The following is a 19,618-nucleotide window of genomic DNA, read 5'->3' as shown; positions in this document are numbered from 1 at the left end:
CGGGTGCATATTTGTGCTGAGGGAGCACAGGTGTGTGTGCACACATGCATGCGTGTGTGGATGGCCTGCGCTGTATGATCTGCACTGTGGCTCCCCTCCCCCTATAGTGCGGCCCAGAGGCCTGGCGAGTCCTGATTTCCCAGGGGCTCCCAGCACTTCCTCCGCTCTGGTGCACAGCACAAGGGCACACAAGTCTCAGTCATCCTTGCTGGCCCCCGAGTCTATCTCCCGATCTGCCTTTATTGCACTCAGATGCCCACACATGGTCACTTAGGGCTGGCCCTTTGCTTTACAATAGCCAGCATCCCCCCGAGTACATTTAAGTCATTGCAGAAATGCCACTCGACCCTTACTTCTTCGGGAACACGGCGACTGAAGATGGTGTGTTCATGTTTAGCTCAGTGGCGAGTTATTAGATGCTTGGGCACATTCGGCAGGTTTGTAATGAAAACAGCTGACCAGGACCAACAGTTTAAGCTTCAGATTCTCTACAATTTTCTTAAATTAGATATATGTCACATTTAGTTAACCTTGCAGTCAACACAGCCATGGGTGGGAGTTGTTGGACGATGGAGACAGACCTGTGTTTGAACCTGGTCTCTGCTATGTGACTCGGCAACATGGCTGGGAGCAGGGAGATGGCTCCTTGCTGGCCTGAGAGGTTTAGATGAGATGGTGTGTGTTGGTGGTTAACATAGGGCCTGGCACGTATTAAGTTAGCCTTATAATTTACTTTGGATTATATGCCTACCCCCCCCCCCCACCTACCTACCTACCTGCGCCTTTGTGGTTTAGGTCCAATGCAGCCCCATGGATTACAGGGGTGCGGGAGAAGAGTGGGGAACCGTGTGTGGGGTATGAGTGGTGTGGGCTGAGAGTCCACCAAGAGCCCGGCACGTGGAAAGAAGGTTCTGTCTCTGGGTCTGCAGTCACAAGAGCCCTTAGACCCCTTTACCCGTCGTACAGAAGCAAAAGCAAGGCAAGGGGCAGAGAGACCTAACTCCTGATGGTGGGGGCTGTGGACACCTGCAAGAGCCTGGGTGAAGGGCCACAGCTGGGCCCAGGTCTCTCAGGTCCTTTTTGCTCTTAATGGCGAGGTGAGGGATGGAGCCTAGCCCTTCTGAGAAGGTGGGTCCCCTGGGGCCAGAGCGGGAAAGGCCTGGCTCAGCTGTGCAGGGGAGAGGGCGCCGAGCTGGAGCGTTCTCCCGGGACAGTGGGGAGTGGGCCTTCCTCTCTGGCACCTGGGCTTGGCACGAGCCTGGCCATGCCCTGCAGCCACCTCACAGAGAGCCTGGACGGCTAGGGGTCTGCCTCATGAGGCCAGCCCACTTAAGGTTCGTGCAGCGTGGGAGTTCCCTCTGCGCGGCACTTAACTCAGTTGTCACAGTAAGTGATGAGGCGCCCGCCGTCGTCATCCCCATTTTACAGATGAGGAACTGAGGCTCAGAGAGGTCCTACAGCCACAAAGTAGTTTGATGTGCATCTTTCCCTCTGTAAAGTGAGGGCTGTCCGAGCCGGGAGGGTGGATGTGAGTGGGCTTGGTGCCCGTGGAGGTGGCCACAGGCAGAGCAGCGGCGTTCTCGCCGCTCTGGGCTCAACGTGGCACCAGGTACTCACTTGCTTACCTGTTGTCTCTCCCTCTGACCTGAGTTCCCTATTAGCTTATCTTTGTCTCTAGTACACAGTAGGTGCTCAATAGGTGTTCTGAGCACACCCCGTGCTGGCCTTGTGGCAGCACCGAGACTACCGAGGTGAGCACGCTGAGGCGTGCTGTGCCCTTCATGGGTGTGGGTGCTGCCCACCGTCACCTCTGGAAGACAGCGAGGCCCGGCCAGCGGACAGGCTGTGGGGAGGGGCCTGGGGGCCCGAGGCACCACCGTTGCCAGCCGTTTAGCATTTCTGGAGCCCTGCTGTGTGCAGGCACCCAGGGGATATGGGGACCCGGAGGGGCCACTGAGACATGGCTTTGCCTTTCATCAGGAATCTTATATGAAGACAGCTAGGCAGCCAGTGAGTATTTGTTGGATAGTGTTGAATAACTGAAATCAAGGGCTGATGAGCTCGGGGCGGTGTCTGAGATCGGAACAAGGAGAGGGTTTGGAGGGCTCTGGACACGTGGGCATCTGTTTTGATTCCCGGCACCACTGCCTGATTGCTCACACTGCCCTCAGCCTCTGCCCCTCACCTCTCGAGCATTCTCGGCAAGGTCAGCCAGGCACGTCTGTGCATGTGAGTGAGCGTGCATGCATGTGTACTTGCAGTGTGGGGGCATGCATGCATGTGTACATGGGGTGTGGGGAACATGCGTGCGTGTGTACATGCAGTGGGGGGGCCGTGCGTGCATGTGTACATGCGGTTTGAGTATGTGTGCGTGTGTACATGGGGCGTGGGTAGCGTGCTTGCGTGTGTACATGTGGTGTGAGTGAGCATGCGTGCATGTGTGCGTGCAGTGTGGGGGGCGTGCATGCATGTGTACATGTGGCATGGGGGGCCGTGCATGTGTGTGTACATGTGGTGTAAGTGTGCATGTGTGTGTACATGCGGCATGAGGGGCGTGTGTGTGTGTACATGCGGCGTGAGGGGCATGCATGTGTGTACATGCGGTGTGAGTGAACGTGCGTGCATGTGTACATGTGTGAGTAAGCGTGTGTGCATGTGCACATGCGACGTGGGGGCATATGCATGTGCACATGTGTGGGGAGCATGCGTGCATGTGTACATGCGACATGGGAGGCGTGTGCATGTGTACATGTGGCGTGAGGAGCATGCGTGCATGTGTACATGCAGCGTGGGGAGCGTGCGTGCATGTGTACATGCGATGTGGGGGGCGTGCGAAGGTGGCTGTAGCTCTGCAGAGTCTGGTGCTCAGGCGCCGGGACAGGGCTCTGCCTGTTGCAGAAGCCAATTGATTTCACTGAATTCCACGACCACAGTCCCCGGGAGGCCAGCCAGCCAGCTGGCAAAGGCTGTACATGCTTCTTGTCCCAGGGGGCCTGGGCAAGTGGCTGGCTAGATCCGGCAAGTCCATCCCCTCAACTCAAGCACCAACTTGAGACATCTGCTCAGCGGATGCTGGGTCAGTAGCATCCGGTCCAAGTGCTGAGGGGAGCACGTGTATCAGGCAGGCCAGCTCCGGGCAAGGGCCTCGTGGAACATCTATGTCTTGGGGGGAGGGGTCCTGTGTCCAGGCATAGCCCGCCAAGTGTGTGCATGTGAGTGCCAGTGTGAGCCTTTATCTTGGATTGCCCACGTCCTTATGTTGTCGCTGTGTGTCTCAAACATGGCATGGCAGGGGATAGTGGCTTGCTGGAGTGGAAAGAACCGTGTGCTGGGGACCAGAAGGTTTGAGTTTTGGTTCTGGAGGCCTCCCCTCCTGGCTCTCTGACCTTTGCAGACAGATAACTTCTCTGAGCTTCAGGTTTCCCACCTGTGTAATGGAAAAAAATGATACCAGCTCTGCTGTCTGTAAAGTGTAAGAATAAAATGAAATAACATATGTGGAAATGCTTGTTAATTACTACATACGGTACGAATGTGAGAGATTATTATCGTCATAGCCCAGCGCATCAGAATGAGACGTTGTATGTGGCTTAAAATAATCCATCCAGTGAGCGGTGTTGAAATGTAGGTCAAATCATAGCCTCAGAAGTTTACGGAGAGGCTGATGGGAACCACCTAATCTAACAGGCCACGAAATGTGAAAGTGCTTTGAAAGCTGCAAAGAGTGACATAAATATAAAGTGACAATTATGTTTAAGTCTAGAAAGTACATTTTAGTCATCTTGTTTCCTGATTCTGGAGTCATAAAGGCCCAAGTGGCACTGGAGCTTCACACACGGTCATCTTCGTGCGGGTTTGTGTATTTGTACGTGTGCCTGTGCTGTGTGTGTGGAGTCAGTTATTTATTTAGCATGCACCCTGTGCCAGTCACTCATCGGGTATTTTGTGTGCCTGCCTTGCACTAGTGCATCAGTCTAGACACTGTGGATGTCACCATCAGCCAGACACAGGCACCTCCCTCAAGGAGCCAACATTCGTGGTGCTCTGGGAGAGGAAGGGTCTTTCAGCTCAGTCTAGGTAGGGGAGGCGAGGAGGGGGCTCAGGGCAAGGGGATCCAGGGCTGGAAAAGTGAGTGAAGTTTGCTGGCAAACCTGAGGGGAAGGTGGTCTGGGCAGAAAGTGGTCTGCGCAGAGGTGCTGAGGAGGGATGCAGTCTGCTTTTGCACATGCTGCAGTCTCTTGGGACCCCAATGTGGAGAGGAGGCCAAGGCAATCCAGCCAGATCCTGGGGACCCTCCTGCACAGGGGCTAAGGAGCTTGGCTTGATCCTGCAGGCCCCTGGGAACCCCCTCAGCAAGGGTTTAAGCTCTGCAGAATGACATAATCAGCTTTGCATTTCGGAAAGAGCACGGAGCCCCAGCGTTCCTGCGTATCTTGCTGCAGCAGCGCCCACCAGATGTTGGGCAGTGAGTGATAGCTGCACATGGAGGGCTGTGAGCAGGGATTTGCAGGGAGGCGGGAGGGGAGGATGCGGAGGGGTGGGGTGGGAGGGATGCACTTTGGTGAAATGTTCTAATCAGGATGTGTGGAGCCGGGAGGAAGTTAGCAATTCTCGAGAGACTATCATGTGTCAGCTTTCACTATATTACCTCATTTAATACTTGCACTACCGCTGTGAAGTAGATATTGTCCCCATTTTTTAGATGAGGAAAAGCAAGACTCAGGTTAAATAGCTTGAAGGTACTAGTAAGTAAAGATCAGAGCAGAACCCCCAAGCCAGCTCTGCCCTCTCATGAGCCCATGAGCCCACCGATCTAGAGTTTCTGCTCCTCCCCTCCCCCGCTGGAAGGATGGACTAATTCAGTCCCCTTCATTGACAGATGAGGAAACCAACCTGGGCTCAAATCTGTTCCTGCTAAACGTGTTACTGTTTCCCAGCTGCTCCAAGTCACTGTGGATCAGATTCTTCTCTTTCAGGGTATTAGCAACGCCTCCTAATGCAGTGCTACTTGCAGATTTGATAAGCATATTTTAAATTCCTTTGCTCAGCCCATCAGCAAAGACATTGACTAAAACAGACCCCGTGACAGATGCGAGAATGAGCCACTCGATACGCCTCCATGGAGCCGTTGAGGGGCACGGCCCGAGCCATCTGCTCACCCTTCTCGGTGCATTAGCCCCCTGCCTCGGCGGAGTGAACCCCAGGCAGGCCGGAGCAGAAAGCATCGCTTCTGCTGCCCTGCCACTTGTCGCTCCATTACAGAAGAATGAGAGGTTGGTGGAAGATAACATGCTCTGCACTGAGCTGTGCTTCGGGGCCCGGATGGAAAGGGCAAGGGCCAGGAGTCGTTCAGACCTGGGTATGAACCCTGATCTGGGCTCACCTGGGGTCTTGGTGTCCCCAGGCACAAGCCAGGAGTGCGTGAGGTCGAGATGTTGGACGAGCCATAGAGCACTTTGCCCAGGCCCAGCGCAGGCTCCTCATGCACGCGGCTCCCTGCCTGGCGCTCCCCACACTCTCTGGACCCATCAGACCTGGGGGCGTGGCCTGGCTTCTGGGGCTACCCCTTCCTCCTGGGCTGGGTAGCACGAATTGAATCCAACAGGGAAGAAACACGTGCTGATCACCTATGGCAGCCAGACCCAGCACACGTGGCGTAGGTGAGGAATTGCTGCAAGTCTGCACGTGGCAGAGGGGCCTGTTAGGCCCCCAGGGGCTTTCTCCACGTGCCTGCTGGGAGCCAGTGCCCATCCTGAAATGTCACGTGTGGTAACTGTGGCTCCTTTTGGCTAATCAGAGGCTCTGTTTGGCTTTCACATCTCTGGTTAGTTCAGAACAAAAGTTAGAAAACCAAACAAATCCCTGTAATAAATGCAACTTGTTAAAGAAATAGTTCAGATCCCAGAATTTCTGGAGGGTAGGAGGTTTTCCAGAATCTGTTCTAGGCTCCGGAGATTCAGCAGTGAACGATGTAGACAAAGAAATACACCATTTGTTCACCTTTCCTCTCAAAAACCTGAGAAGCAGGCAGAATGGACAGCTTCATACCTGTTTTACAGATGAGGAAACTGAGGCCCAAAGAGCCTGCGTAATGGACACACTGGGCTCGTAGGTACTTTGCTCTTTCTGTGACCTCACACAGACCTGGATGGTTTTATAAATGCTGATCAGGATGGTGCCTGCTTGGCAGTGGTGGAATCAGACCAAAAACACCATCTCAGCCTGAAATTCACAACAGTGTATAGATCCAATCAAAACCTTCACAAATATTAAGCTGCATTGGTATTATTTCCTCTCTGTGTGATCAAGTGATCCTTTCTCCCATGGGGGCATCTGTGGGGTCCTCAGAAGACGGCCCAGAACCAGCAGGCCTGGCCTCCTACGGGACCTGTGCCCTTGGGCACCCTGAGCCCTCGGGGAGGTTCCCACCAGTTGGCTGCCCCCCCAACCATGCTTCCCTGCAAAGAGCCCCTCCAGGATCTCTGGTCCCAGCGCCAGCCTCTTCCTCTACGGACGGCACAGAGCTCCCCTGTCCCCGGGCTTCCTTTCCAGATCCTTCCGTGGCCATGCTCCTCAAATTGTCCTCTTTGGCCCTTCCCCAGCTCTGCACAGCTCTCCACAGCTCAGTGAGTGCTCTCAGAGGTCAGCCGTTACGATCCATAGCCAACTCTTTGTCCTGGGTGTCTGCATGCGGGACGACTTTCCTCTTTTGGGCCAGCAGCTCTAACTTCCTTGCTCCCACTGTACACTGGCGTCCCCTCCCGCGCCTCTGACTGGTGTCTCTCCATCTCCTGCATGAGCTTTGCCCTCCCCAGCTTGACCGTGGCCACCACGTGGTGCTGAGGCCTGGTGCCTCTGTCCACCCCCGTGCGCATCTCTTTGAGGCCTCCAGAACTCGAGCTCTGATGGTCTGCCCCGCAGACCTGCCTCAAATGGATGGATGGACGGAGGGGCCACGGATGCCCTTCCTGTTGACCTCATGTCTACAGCTGGTCGCAGTAGGTTTCCATTTGCATGTCCCACCATCCCCTGAAAATTAATGTGGCAAACCACAAGGTATTTTACAATCACAGAAAATGAAAGTTGAGCAGGACTTGGCCATCTCAATCAAATCTGGAAGGGACCCGTGCCCCCTCTTCTGCTCCATCCACGATCCCAGCCTCACTCTGGGTTGGTGCCCTTTCTGGGGAGGGCTGTGGAGCCATCTTCAGCTCCTGACATCATGCAGGGTGTGACGAGCAGCCTGCTGTCCTTCTGCTGGGTCAGGGTCCCTTTCTCCCTCCCCAGAGTCATTTCTGCTGGTGATTAGTCATGCTGGAGCCCGGCTGAGTCAGAAGGGACTTGTGGGTGGTTTGTGGCCAGGCTGGAGTACTTAAGGCAGGACTTTCTAGGTTTATGTCTCTGTGCCCCAGGAGACAAGCATCGCAGGGCCCGGCCCCGCGAGGCAGCTGTGTGAGAGGCTGGCAGTGAAATGTACTTCTCCAGAACTCGGTGGATGGGAGGAGCAAAGGGAGGCAAGGCGTGGTCCCTGAGATGCTCCTGGGGGTGACAGGCACCTGCAGTGCCAGCGCCACAGGGCAAAGGCTTCAGGACAGGGACAGTCACAGCAGCTGTGAAAGTCCTCCAATTTCTACTGTTGTCCTCACTTCAAGTGGACATTGCTAATTTTAATATTTTCACTCAATTTTATTTGCAATAAAGGTGATTCATTAAATAGATCACTGATTTTTGTGCTTGTGTATAAAAATGTGTTTCATATAAACTTCTAACTCAAATCCTTTATCAGAGCTTGTGTTATGAGTCTGTGGTCCGGAAGATGTCACTGGGAGGGAGAAATACCTTCTGCTAGGACAGTGGGATCTCCCCCGAAGTCCCCCCAAGGATGTATGCAAAGAGGAGCCGGAGCTTCACCAGGCAGGACGGCAGGGCAGCACCCTGAAGCGATGGTGGGGCGCAGCCCTGGAGTGTGGCTTGTGGGGGTGGGATGGGAGGAGGCTGGGGCCAGAAGGGAGGCCAAGGCCAGCCCAGAACATGCCTGGAACAATTTGCCTCGTGGGTCGGCCTCTGGCCTCACAGGCTGTGTCTGTGCCCGCAGGACGGAGAGGAGCAGGAGGAGCCTCGTGGCAAGGAGGAGCGCCAGGAGCCCAGCACCACGGCTCGGAAGGTGGGCAGGCCTGGGCGGAAGCGCAAGCACCCCCCGGTGAGTGTCCTGGCCAACCCCCACATGCACACGCATGCCTTGCTCTGGACGGCGGAGATGTGTGTCCTTCGGGGAGCTGGGGAACATTAAGACCGGGCGATGGGGCGTGTCCCTCCCACCGCAGAGCTCGTTCCTATTCCCCACGCTTTAAGCCCCACGACCACCCTCACATTTCCCTGCTTTCTCCATTGGGAACTGGGGGCCCCAAGAGGCCAGGTGACTTGTCTGGTGGGTCTGGGAGCTGAGACTTGAACCAAGCCTCTGACCCTGGCCTCCCTCTGGAAGGGCAGCAAGAGAGACTTCCAGAATCCCCAGGCCGGCTTGAGGTCTCTCTGCCCTGGCTAGGTGGGCTGCTCCCTCCCTGGCCATACACCCAACCTGGGCCTCAGCCCCCACCTGAAGAGCCTAGAGGAAGGGAACTGAGGCCTGGGAGTCTAATCAGACAGCAGGGAAGAGATGCAGCCTGGCTGGGCCCTTTGGGAGGGAGCCAGGGCGCTGTTGCAGTTCTGCAGGGTGTAGGCGGCAGGACCAGCCTGCAAGCCCCAGGCTCCTGGGAGCCAGCGCCGGGAGGTGATGAGGAACTCTGGGAGGCAAGGCCGTGGCTGCGGGAGTCTGTCTCCTTTGCACCTTAAACTCAGCGGTGAAGCAATAATCACTTCCCACCACCAAGGATAGCTGGCTCCTTTCTTTTAGCCCCTTCCAGCTGAGAATGGTAAACTTGGAGCAAGAAGGTGAGCGCAGCCAGGGACTCGGGATTTGTAACTCAGCCCTTCAAGGAAATGCTCTCAGTAGGGCAGGGGCCCAGGATTTCCTCCCTTGGGGTGGAGAGTTGGGGTGAAGGGGACCAAAGCGAAAGGGTGGGGGAGGGAAGGTTCTAAGAGGCGGGAGGTTGAGAGCCTGCTGGGTACCAAGGTGCATCACTGCCACTTCTGCTTGAAGATTTGGAGGGGCGGGGCCTACGTGGAGTAATTTAACTGGTAATTTTAAACATTTTAATATTAAAGCAAATGTGGATATTTTATGGCCTGGAATGAAAAATTCACATGACATTGAAAGATAAAACAGGACTTCAAAGGAATTTCCTGCATGTGGCAGCTCTGGAGGTTGCACCTGCAGATTCCCAGGTCCCCTGCACCTTCTTCTCCCATAAGGGCACCTGAGGGAGAAGGCTGGGGGCTGCAGGCTGGAGTCAGAGTGCACTGTAGTCCTACATCTGCAGGAGTGCCCTGCTGCTCTCCTGGGGCTTGGCAGCCGTGATCAGAGCAAATTCCTCCTGCTCCTGATCCAGTTGCTGGGGACAAGAGCCACCACCTGTAGCAAACAGAGACCCAGCAACCCTTAGACTCACCTTTGTGAGTCTCCGGATCTGGAGGGAAGGCATATCACTAAGAGGCAGGTGAAGCAGGGGTCAGAGGGTGGGGACATCAGAGGACAATCAGAGGGGGGAGGGGCATGGCTGAGCTCGTGGAGAAGGGGCTATGGGTCACTGTGGGTCATACATCGCTGGCCTCGAGCAGGCTCCAGTGTAGAAGGAAAAACAGTGTCTTTGGAACCCAAAGACGTGGGTTCTAATCTCACTCTAGCACTGACTACCTGTGTGATCTTAAGTCGCTTGGAACTTGGGTTCCCAGTCTTAACGATGGAGGTGACAGGGATGCTTCCGGTTCAGGTACCAGCAAGCCGCAGCACAGGCTGGGCCTGCCCCTGCTGGGCCAATCCTTTGCTCTTCAGGAGGCCACGGTAACCGCAGTTTGGCAGAAGCAGCAGCACCTGGATTTAATGCTTTCCAGCTGTGTGACCTTGAGCAAGTTACTTAACCTCTCTGAGCTGCTTCCTCACTGGTAACATATGGCTGCCAGTAAAACCTGTCCTGTGCACCTCCCGGAGTGCGTTGCAAACAGCAAAGTGGAGTCCAGAGGTGCAGGGATGGCAGTGTAATCACCCTGCTCCACTGCAGGGGCCAGTGTCCACTGGTGGGTGCAGGCCTTAGGGGCGGGGACCCAGCCTCGACTTCTCAGCAGCCCTGGTGGGTGGCGGTGCACATCCCACCAGTCGTGATCTGGATATGGTCCAGCCTGAGTCCCAGGTTCCCCCTGCAGCTACCTGGGCTCTCTGGAGAGGCCCGAGGGCAGGAGGGAGCGGAGGAAGGCAAAGCTGATTGGGAGACCACTGTTGGGAAAGGGAGACCTGGCACATTGCAGGGACAGAGAAATCCCCACCCCAAAGAGCAGCCAGCACAGCTCTTCCTGCTGCAGCCAGGGGTCAGTGGAGGGTTCTGGCTAAAGGCCTCAGCACTTGGGGGGGGGGCAGGTCCTGGTCCCGGCCTCCCCTCAACAGCAGGAACGCAGCAGGGAGAGCTCCGCAGCAGGGAGAGCTCCTCGGGGACCAGTTGCAGCTGTGGCCCTGGGAGTGGATCACCCAGGGAGCTTTAAAGCAGCTGAGTGTGCCATCTGGCTAAGCCTGCTGAGGGGAGGGAGCTTGGCTTAGGTCCTGACAGGTGTGACTGGGGGTGGAGGGACACTGGGAAGTGAGAGAAGAAACCCTGGCTGCAGGCTAGGGGCTTCCTCTGGGCCAATGTTGCACAGCCAGGACCCGACAGGGACAGTCAAGGCACATTGAGGAGTGTCCTCACTAGCCCCAGCCCAAGAAACCCTGGGCTCTCTCCTTTCGCCCCCCAGGCCTGTCTGTCCCTGGGCACCTTTGGCCTCTTGGCTGTGCCCTCACCCTACCAGCTGCCTCCTGCTCCAGCGTGCCCAGGCCAGTGCTCGCCCCTCGATAGCAAACGCTTTGCACCTACTGAACTCCCGTCGCGTGGGGAAGCCATGCAGATGAAGACTCATGTTTCATTCGCCTGTGCTGCAGAGAAGAGGCCACACAAATCACAGTCAGTGCAGTGCCCAGCATGTCTCTCTCCAGGAATCTCCGGGGACTCCATTTCTTAGGGGATGTGATCTGGAATGTCCATGTGCATTCCAGCTCCTCACCATCCGACCTCTCCTTCCACTCGGGCCTCATGACACTGCCCCTTGGGCCGTAGAAACCTTGTCTTCTCGCTGCCCCCTGAACACGCCAGCCATTTCCCTGCTGCCCCTTGCTTGGTCCACAGCCGTCCTTTCTCCCTACCTGCCCAGGGCCACAGCCCATCAGAGCCTGGCTTGGAAAGGAAGCCCAGATCACCCACTGTGACCCATGCTGGCCTCTCCCTTCTTGAACTGTTCGTAAAACTAATAAAAATGAACTGAGATATCAAAGGCAAGTTACAGGTCCCCTGATCACCGGCTTGGGCAGCAGTGGTCTGCAGCCCCCGCCTTGAGAAGCACTGACTGTCCCTGTCCATATGGAACCCTAGTATTTTCAGAAGCTTTTGTGTCAATGGAATATTGCCGCCACATCCACGGGTGTGGTTTTGTATTTTACAAACGTATCATTTCTTGGAAGGTTGAAAATTTAAAAATCCAAAACCTGACCTTTCACCCCAAATAGTTTGAAAAGCAGGTTGAGAGAGCTCATCTTGGTGCCATCTTGCATAGTCTCTGCATTTGTCTGCCCACCTCACTGAGGACAGAGACCGCGAATGGAGGCTCACAGCTGCACAGCGCTGTTTTGCCTACAACGACCTTTTACAGCGATCACCTTATTTGATGCTGACAACACACCTGTGCGAGCGAAGGGGGGACCACTGTCGGCATCATCCCCACGTTCCGAAGAAGAGACTGAGGTTCAGAGAGAATGATCACAGGGGTGAACGCCACACCTCCCAACTGCAAAGCCCGCCCGTGTTGCTCTTTCCTCCTCACCGCTGCAGCCATGGGGTCTGGCTCCTCGGCACCTATGCAGAGGCTCTTTTTAAGTTCATGTGTGGATGCAGGGCTGTCTGAAAAAGCGTGTAGAACTGGTCCAAGAACCATACAAGGAAAATACAACCGAGGAGTGCGGCTGCCCAAATGCCAGGGAGCCGTGTGTCAGTGCGGAGGCTGCGGCGGCCTGAGGACTGCGGGGTGGGCCTGCTCAGCGCCCGCCGCGGCCTGGCTGGTCGGCGGCACTGCCCAGCGAGTCAGGATGCTGCCATCTGAGCAGCAACAGGAAACAGGAAGCAGCTGCGGGGCTGGGCGGGGCTTAGGAAGGGGGCTGGCACCTGGGCCAGGGCCTGCGGGCTGGTCAGGGCCGTGACAGGGAGGTGGGGGCCAGCATGGGGCTGAGCCTCATGTGTGTGGGTGTGGGTGTGTGTGTCGGGGCCGAGAGGAAGGGCAGCTCCTGAGGACGTTGCAGGGTGACAAGTGAGGGTGTCTGAGGCTGGTTCCTGCCTGGTCACAATCCCTGACAGTCTTGCAAAGGCCTTTGTCCTTCGTGGGTGGTTCCAGTCAGGGCACTGGAGGGACGGTTTCTGCCCTTGCCCACCAGACCCTGGGGGGCGATGGGCCCCGTGGGTCCATCCCCTGTTTACTAGCTATATGTATTTACTCATTGAAGATTTATACCCACCAACTTCCTCCCGTGTTATTTTTGCTCAGAGGGAGCACTCTGAGGTCACCTCTTGCTAAGAATAACCCAGAAAGGGAGGGAGGAGGGGGCCGGGAGCTGGCACTGAGCTCAGCTGAGCCGAAACTAGCGTTCCTTGCGCCGTGTCTGACCCTCCAATGCAACGCAGGAGTGAGTTCAAAAGGGCAGCTGCCTCACTGCAGAGCTAAGACTTGGGGTGTAAACTGGGAAGTCGGGGGACCGTTCTGCTGCAGCTTAAATCAGCTGGGCACAGTTTAAGGCAGCTGTCAGGGGTTTGCAGCATTGGCTAAGTTTCCAGCCTAATATGACCTTTTGATTCTTCTCCAAGTTAGGACACAGCTCAAATCCCCTCCTTGTTTCCAGATCAGAACTGCTCGTGCACGAACCCGTGGAGCCTTGACTCTGTGAATCAGCGTCCCCTTGTTTTTATGCACAAACTTCTTGAAATAGCGTCTCCCATTCCTGGGCTCCAGCCCCCAGTTAGCCCCTCCTAGGTAGCTTTCCTTCCCAAGAGCCTGTCTCGTTCCACGCGGCTGCCCGGCATCTCCTCGTGTTTAGGGAAAGAGGACAGTCATATCGCTCATGAGGTTAGAGACTTCTAACTGTTTCCTGCAGATTCAGCTGCTCATCCCCCAGCCTGAGCAAAGTGACACCCACTGCTGGTCAGGGGTCTGGGCTTCAAGTGTCTTGAGACTTCTGAGGATGCTGGGGAAGCCGTTGGAGGAGTGGGGTCTGCCTGGGCCTTAAAGGCAGGTGCCGTGGAAGGGAAGGGAGAGGTGAAAGGCCCCCCTCCCTCCAAGGACGCATGGCTTTGTGGGAGGCCCCGAGGCCTGGCTGAGTGGACTGGGGTTTCATTTACAAATGTTTTCTACCTTGCTTGGAAAGGTAGTTTGCAGACAGCCTGAGGGGGTTTATTCTTTATCTTCTCTGAAAAGTGTTATCTGGAAGGTTCTGAGGAGAGGACATGAAGTGCTGGGAGTCATGTCTGGGAAACTCACTCTGGCACCCACGAGCACAGGCAAATACAGGGAGATGGGGGCAAGGGTTGCCAGAAAACATCCCAGGGCTTGCGGTGGGTGGCAATGGCAGGACAAAATAGGCAGGGCCTGTGCTGTTGGCCATTGGCTGTGAGGGAGAGGAAGGCACGAAAAGAGATGCAGCAGGCCCCAGTGACACGACAGGGGCAGAGACTGAGAATTCTGGAAGGGGGCAGGCTGGGCGGGGGCCCTTTCAGAAGCCACGTTAGGTAGCTGGTCCTACAGGGGGATCGAAATCTCAGAATCTCCATTTTGTTTTTGGAAAACATCCCTGTTTCTTTTCTTTTCTTTTCTTTTCTTTTCTTTTCTTTTCTTCTCTTTTCTTTTTTTTTTTTTTTTTGAGACAGAGTGTTGTCTGGATTAGAGTGGCATGGCGTCAGCCTAGCTCACAGCAACCTCAAACTCCTGGGCTCAAGCGATCCTCCTGCCTCAGCCTCCTGAGTAGCTGGGATTACAGGCATGCACCACCATGCCTGGCTAATTTTTTCTATGTATTTTTAGTTGGCCAATTAATTTCTTTCTATTTTTAGTGGAGACGCGGGGTCTCACTCTTGCTCAGGCTGGTTTCGAACTCCTGACCTTTAGTGATCCACCCACTTCGGCCTCCTAGAGTGCTAGGATTACAGGCGTGAGCCACCGCGCTCACGAGCCAGGGCCTTTCCCTGTTTATTTTCATCCATCCACATTCCGGGGCCACCTCCAGCAAGTCCTTCATTCCTGTAGTCTCAGCCTCCGTGGTCTTCCTGGGGCCACGTGAGCTTTTCTAGAGCCGGGGCTGCACCTGCGTCGCTCCTGCTGCTGCAGGTACGCGCTGGCACACGCGTCCCAGGAGGGCTGTTGCCGAGGGTTTTCTTTCATCATCCCCACCCAGAGAATTCTGTACGTTTTGGTTCTCCCACCTCAAGAAAGACATAAGCAAGCTGGCAGAGCTCCAGGGACAAACAGCTCGATTGACCGAGGGGAGGCAGGGCTGCCAGGTGAGGACAGGTAGACTAAAGAGATTATGACTCTGCAGTCTGGAGAGACTCGGGCTCGGGCTCGGAGGGGGTGTGATCAAGCCTCTGAAATCATGTCGGGTGGGGCTGGAGGAACACGGCCCAGGGGAGTGGGGGTTGGGAGAGGATACCCATTAGAAACTTCAGAAAGGCAAACGAAGCACAGAAAAGAAGGCATTTTCCATGGTGGATTCCCTTCTTACCAAACCTGTCACCGTAGGGATGGTGGAGATTGAAAACAGAAAGAACTTCAAAAGAGATGGAGTTAAATACGTGGATCTTCTGTACATAATGGCTTTTTAAAGGGAGCCTCCAGCTCACTCTGAAATCCTTTGAGGTTGACTTCAAAGAGCACAGCCAGGCCCTCTTCCAGGTGGACAGGTGTCCTTGCTGGAAACAGAACCCCCAGTGGGTCGGCCACTCACGTCCATTTGCCACAGCTTGCAACGGCCTGGCAAGGCCACGGGCTGAGTGCTCGCTAAGGCTTTGCTGGGCCCAAAGCTCTCTCCTCGGACACAAGCAGGTGGAAAGACCTGCGGGGAGAAAGTGGAGGGGCAGCTCCTGGCAGGAGTGGTGAGGGGAATGGTGGGACGCAGAGGGGTGCCCAGGCTAGCCTGAGTGTTCAGAGCTGGCCCTTCTTGGCCTCTGGCTCTGCTGTCGCTGACCCCACCAGCAGCCTCCACTGGGAAGAAGGAAATCATAGGAATCAGGGTCCTGGTTCCAAAGTGGTGGAGCCTGAGTCCATTCACCCCAGGAAGGGTGAGCAGGAGGCCATTTGGGGACTTCTCTTGGGAGAGAGCAGGGGGCTGCCCAGGCATGGGGGCTGCCGGCAGGGCTAGGGGCGGGCAGTCATGGCCCAGTGCCAGTGCCTCGGGGCTAGAGCTGCCCGGTTTATTGGACATGCATCTGGTTCCTGGAGCTAGAGTCAACCTGGAAAAATCCAGGCTGGGAGAGGGTGACAGGCCTGCAGGAGCCGAGGAACTGGAAGGACCAGGAGTGGCGGTGTGAGTGGCCGGGACTTGCTGGGCTGTTTGTGTTTTCATTGCTTGGCATCCTTGTGCATCTCTGTCCTGTGGCTGGCAGTGAGGGTCTGTGGCCAGCTGGGGCATACCCCCATGTGTCTGTGCGTGTGACTATATGTCAAGGGGCCGAGGACCAGGCACAGTGGCTCACGCCTGTAATCCTTGCACTTTGAGAGGCCGAGGAGGGAGGATCACTTGAGGCCAGGAGTTTGAGACCAGCCTGAGCAACATAGCGAGACCCCATTTCTACAAAAGTAGAAAAATTAGCTGGGTGTTGTGGCATGTGCCTATAGTTCCAGTTACTCAGGAGGCTGAGGCAGGAGGATCACTTGAGCCCAGGAGTTTGAGGCTGCAGTAAGCTATGATGATGCCACTGCACTCCATCCTGGGCAATAGAGTGAGACTCTATCTAAAAAAAAAAAAGAAGACGACAACGCTATGGCTGCCAGACGCCTGGGTTCCCAGAGCCCCATGGAGGCCTTGAAGGCACCATGGCAGGCCCAGCTCTCTGTGGTGACTAAGACTAGGCCACCCCCATGTCTGTTGGGGTGGGGTCTTGAGGAAAAGGCAACAGGAGCCCCAGGCAGGGGAGGAAGGAGGAGGGCATCTGCCCAGGCTGCAGCCTGGAGAATGGGCTGTCAAAGCGCCACCCCCTGGTGTAGACCCCACCTCTCCTACACCTGGTTTTTACTTTTTGTGTGTAAATAAAGCAACTCTTAAAAATCACTTACCCCTGGCCAGGCGAGGTGGCTCACACCTGTAGTCCTAGCACTCTGGGAGGCAGGCGGATTGCTCAAGGTCAAGAGTTCGAAACCAGCCTGAGCAAGAGTGAGACCCCCGTCTCTACTATAAATAGAAAGAAATTAATTGGCCAACTAATATATATAGAAAAAATTAGCCGGGCATGGTGGCGCATGCCTGTAGTCCCAGCTACTCGGGAGGCTGAGGCAGGAGAATTGCTTGAGCCCAGGACTTTGAGGTTGCTGTGAGCTAGGCTGATGCCACGGCACTCACTCTAGCCTGGGCAACAAAGCAAGACTCTGTCTCAAAAAAAAAAAGAAAAAAAATCACTTCCTCCTATTAACAGTTTCAGACTTGGCCCCACCTGGGGTGAAGGAGAGGTCAGGAATTCTGATGTCTGGACCAGACTTTGAGCACAGGCGGTGGCGTCAGGGGCTGGGGACTTGCTTTTGGTCTGGACCGGTCACTGCAGGAGGCTCCTTGCTTTGCCTCTGGCTTTTCCTCCAGGCAGAGCTGCCAGGGGCATCACCAGCACCCTCTTCCCCACCCTTCCTGGGCTTACCAAGCCTCTTTTTCCTTTTCGGAACCCGGAGCCTGGGCTTTTCCTGAGACAGCCCCGAGGGGAGTCAGCTTCCAGGGCCTCTCCTGTGCCCTGTCCTCCCGGAAGCTTTTCCCCAGGTGGGTGTGGCCGCGCAAGCCTCCAGCCCTGTTCCTCAGAAGAGTGGGGACTACAGGAGCTACCTCAGGATCCCTGTGACAATCGGGTCCTGTGCTTGGCGCTAGAGAGCTGGAGAGCTCGCAGTCTGGGAGGGAGACACACTGTAAACAAGTAATTAGGTTCCCTGGGAGGAGAGCAAGGAGGTGGGGTGAGAAAGCCTTGTAAACACAGGGGGCTGGGGAGGGCCCTGCCTGCAGTGGACTTTACCCCTCCTGAGGGCGAGGCGGCCGCTGTCCGCACCTGCCCACCACGGAGGGGCCTTTGGCAGCTGGGGGTGAGGCTGAGGCCCCAAAGACCAGGCCTAGCACAGACCCTCCCAGGCGTGTGTGAGCGCGAGAGACACTCACGGACTTGAAACTGCTCCTTGGAGGACAAAGCGTTACATAGAACAGTGGCTGCTGGGGGCGCGGAGCGGGCAGTGAGCGTTGAGTGCGGACAGAGTTCCTGCTTGGGATGATGGAAAATTTCTGGAGATAGATGGTGGTGATGGTTGTACAACAATGTGAATGTACTTAACATATACCTAAAAAGGGTTAAAATGGTACATTTTATGTTATGTCTATGTTATCCCAATTGATCGAAAGTTTTTCTCAGATGTTCCTTAGGTAAAAGCAGTCCCTGATCATTGCCCCTACCCTCAACCCAGGGCTTTTCAGACACTGTTAACATTTTGGCTCGAACGATTCTTTGTTGTGGGGGCTCTCTGTGTCTTGCAGGGTGTTTAGCAGCTTCCCTGGCCTCTACCCGCTAGATGCCAGCGCCCCCCTCCATGTGACAACCAAAAACGTCTCCACACACGTCACCAAATGTCTCCCCTTGTTGACAGGGCCTCCTTAGCCTGCTTGGGTTGAGCTGCTCACAGGAGAGGCCTGAGGAGGGTGGTGGGCAACAGAGAAGCAGGAGTCAGGGTTGGGGGTCTTACCCCAACGGAAGGCCAAGGGCAGCAAACCCTGAGGGGCCCCTGAGGTGGCAGGCAGGGTGAGAAGACTCAGAATGAGGCATGCCGGTGGGCATAGGCAGATGGTGGGATAGGCCCAGGCTTTACTCACATCCAGCATGGTACTGGCTTCACAACCCTGCAGCTGCCTGCCCCCCCTGCCAGCCCCCACCAAGGGAGGAGAAGTGAGAGTGCTCGCTGCAGCTATTCCCACTCTGAAGCTGTCACCTGCAGCTGCAGCCGCTGTTGGTGCCCTCTAAGATGGCCACCAGACGCTGCCCAGGTAATGGGCAAAAATGAGTATCGTGGGGGGAAGGGGAGCACTGTGTCTCCTTTCCAACCACTGTCAAAATAAAAGCAGACAAAAGTGGATTGTTTAACAATCACCTCCGATGTGGCAGCAAAGCTGACCTCCTAAGACTGTGAGCAGGGTCTCACTTTTAACCTAGTCTTTGCCATTAATGAGTCAGTCGGGAATGTTTGCCGAGCGCCCGTCAGGCCCCACGCCATGCTCAGCCTAGCTGCAGCCAGCGAAGTCCCTGCCCTCCAGCAGTTGGCAGGTAATGGTGACGGTGGACTGGAGAGGAGAGAAGGGGGCGGACGGGAGGGCACAGGGGGTCTAAAGGCCAGGCCTGGCGGGGATATCCTCTGCCGGGGTCCGGGCCGTGGTTCATGCCCTTCTTACCTGAGATGCCCCTTTTAGTGAGCACCCGGCTCCTCCCCAGAGGTTAGAGAGTGGCTTCAGGCCACTTGCCTGTGGACCTCGTGCCTTCTTCTTGGTGGATTTGCTGGCCCAGTTCTCCTGGGCCCCAGAGAACCCCATTGAAGGGCCACACTTAGCCCAGGGGTTCTGGATGGGTGCGATGGATCGAGGGTTGACAAGGTCAGAAGTCGGCAGCCCCTCAATCCCAGAGCTGTGGCTGACTGGGCTCACCCAGACCCAGAGAGGGCAGGCCGTGGGAGCTGGGTTGGCTGGGAAGGGAGGAGGGTGTGGACTGTCGGATGGGGTCTGTGGGGATTTCAGCCGCTGAGCTAACCCTGGGGCTGCAGCTGTGGGGCTCCTCCTCTGCACAGTGTGCCTGGCCCCCTCCCGCCTCTAGGCACCTCTGGAAGAAGGGGTGTCTGATGCTGCTGCAGACCGGGGTCCTTGGGGCAGGGCCGGGGCAGGCGCTTACTCCATGCGCGTGAGTGACTGGGTTGTCTGGCCCCTGGGGCTGTGCTGGTCTCAGAGCTGGCAGTCCTGGGTCTCTGTGCCATGGAGCTGGCTGGCAGTCAACAGGAAGTGCGTCCCAGAGTGAGAGGAGGCCGGGTGGCCCGGGCAGGAAGTGATAGTGGAGTTGCCTTGAGCAGCTTTGCGGGGCTCAGAGCCTGCCCCAACCTGAGGTGTCTGTGGGGCAGCGAATGGCAGGAGGAAAGAAAGACACCACCCTGGTAAGAGACTGGCTCTGACCTACACTCAGGCCGACTT

General features: G+C 56.0%; 1 protein-coding gene across 5 annotated transcripts in view; it reads left to right on the top strand.

Annotated features, from left to right (window-relative positions):
* Positions 1-19,618, top strand: part of DNMT3A (DNA methyltransferase 3 alpha) — a 102,636-nt gene that overhangs the window by 31,968 nt on the left and 51,050 nt on the right. For 4 of the 5 annotated variants that reach the window (XM_012788128.3, XM_012788126.3, XM_012788129.3 and 1 more), the window contains exon 3: positions 8,096-8,200. In XM_012788128.3, the coding sequence (XP_012643582.1) occupies positions 8,096-8,200 (105 nt within the window). Of the gene's footprint in view, positions 1-8,095; positions 8,201-19,239; positions 19,582-19,618 lie in introns of those variants that run through there. The other variant, XM_012788131.3, reaches the window with a different exon arrangement.

The sequence above is a fragment of the Microcebus murinus genome, chromosome 3 (genome assembly GCF_040939455.1).
Source record: "Microcebus murinus isolate Inina chromosome 3, M.murinus_Inina_mat1.0, whole genome shotgun sequence".
Taxonomy (NCBI): domain Eukaryota; kingdom Metazoa; phylum Chordata; class Mammalia; order Primates; family Cheirogaleidae; genus Microcebus; species Microcebus murinus.
The sequence above is the reverse complement of the archived record's forward strand: the minus strand, read 5'-3'. Positions and strand labels throughout refer to the sequence as shown.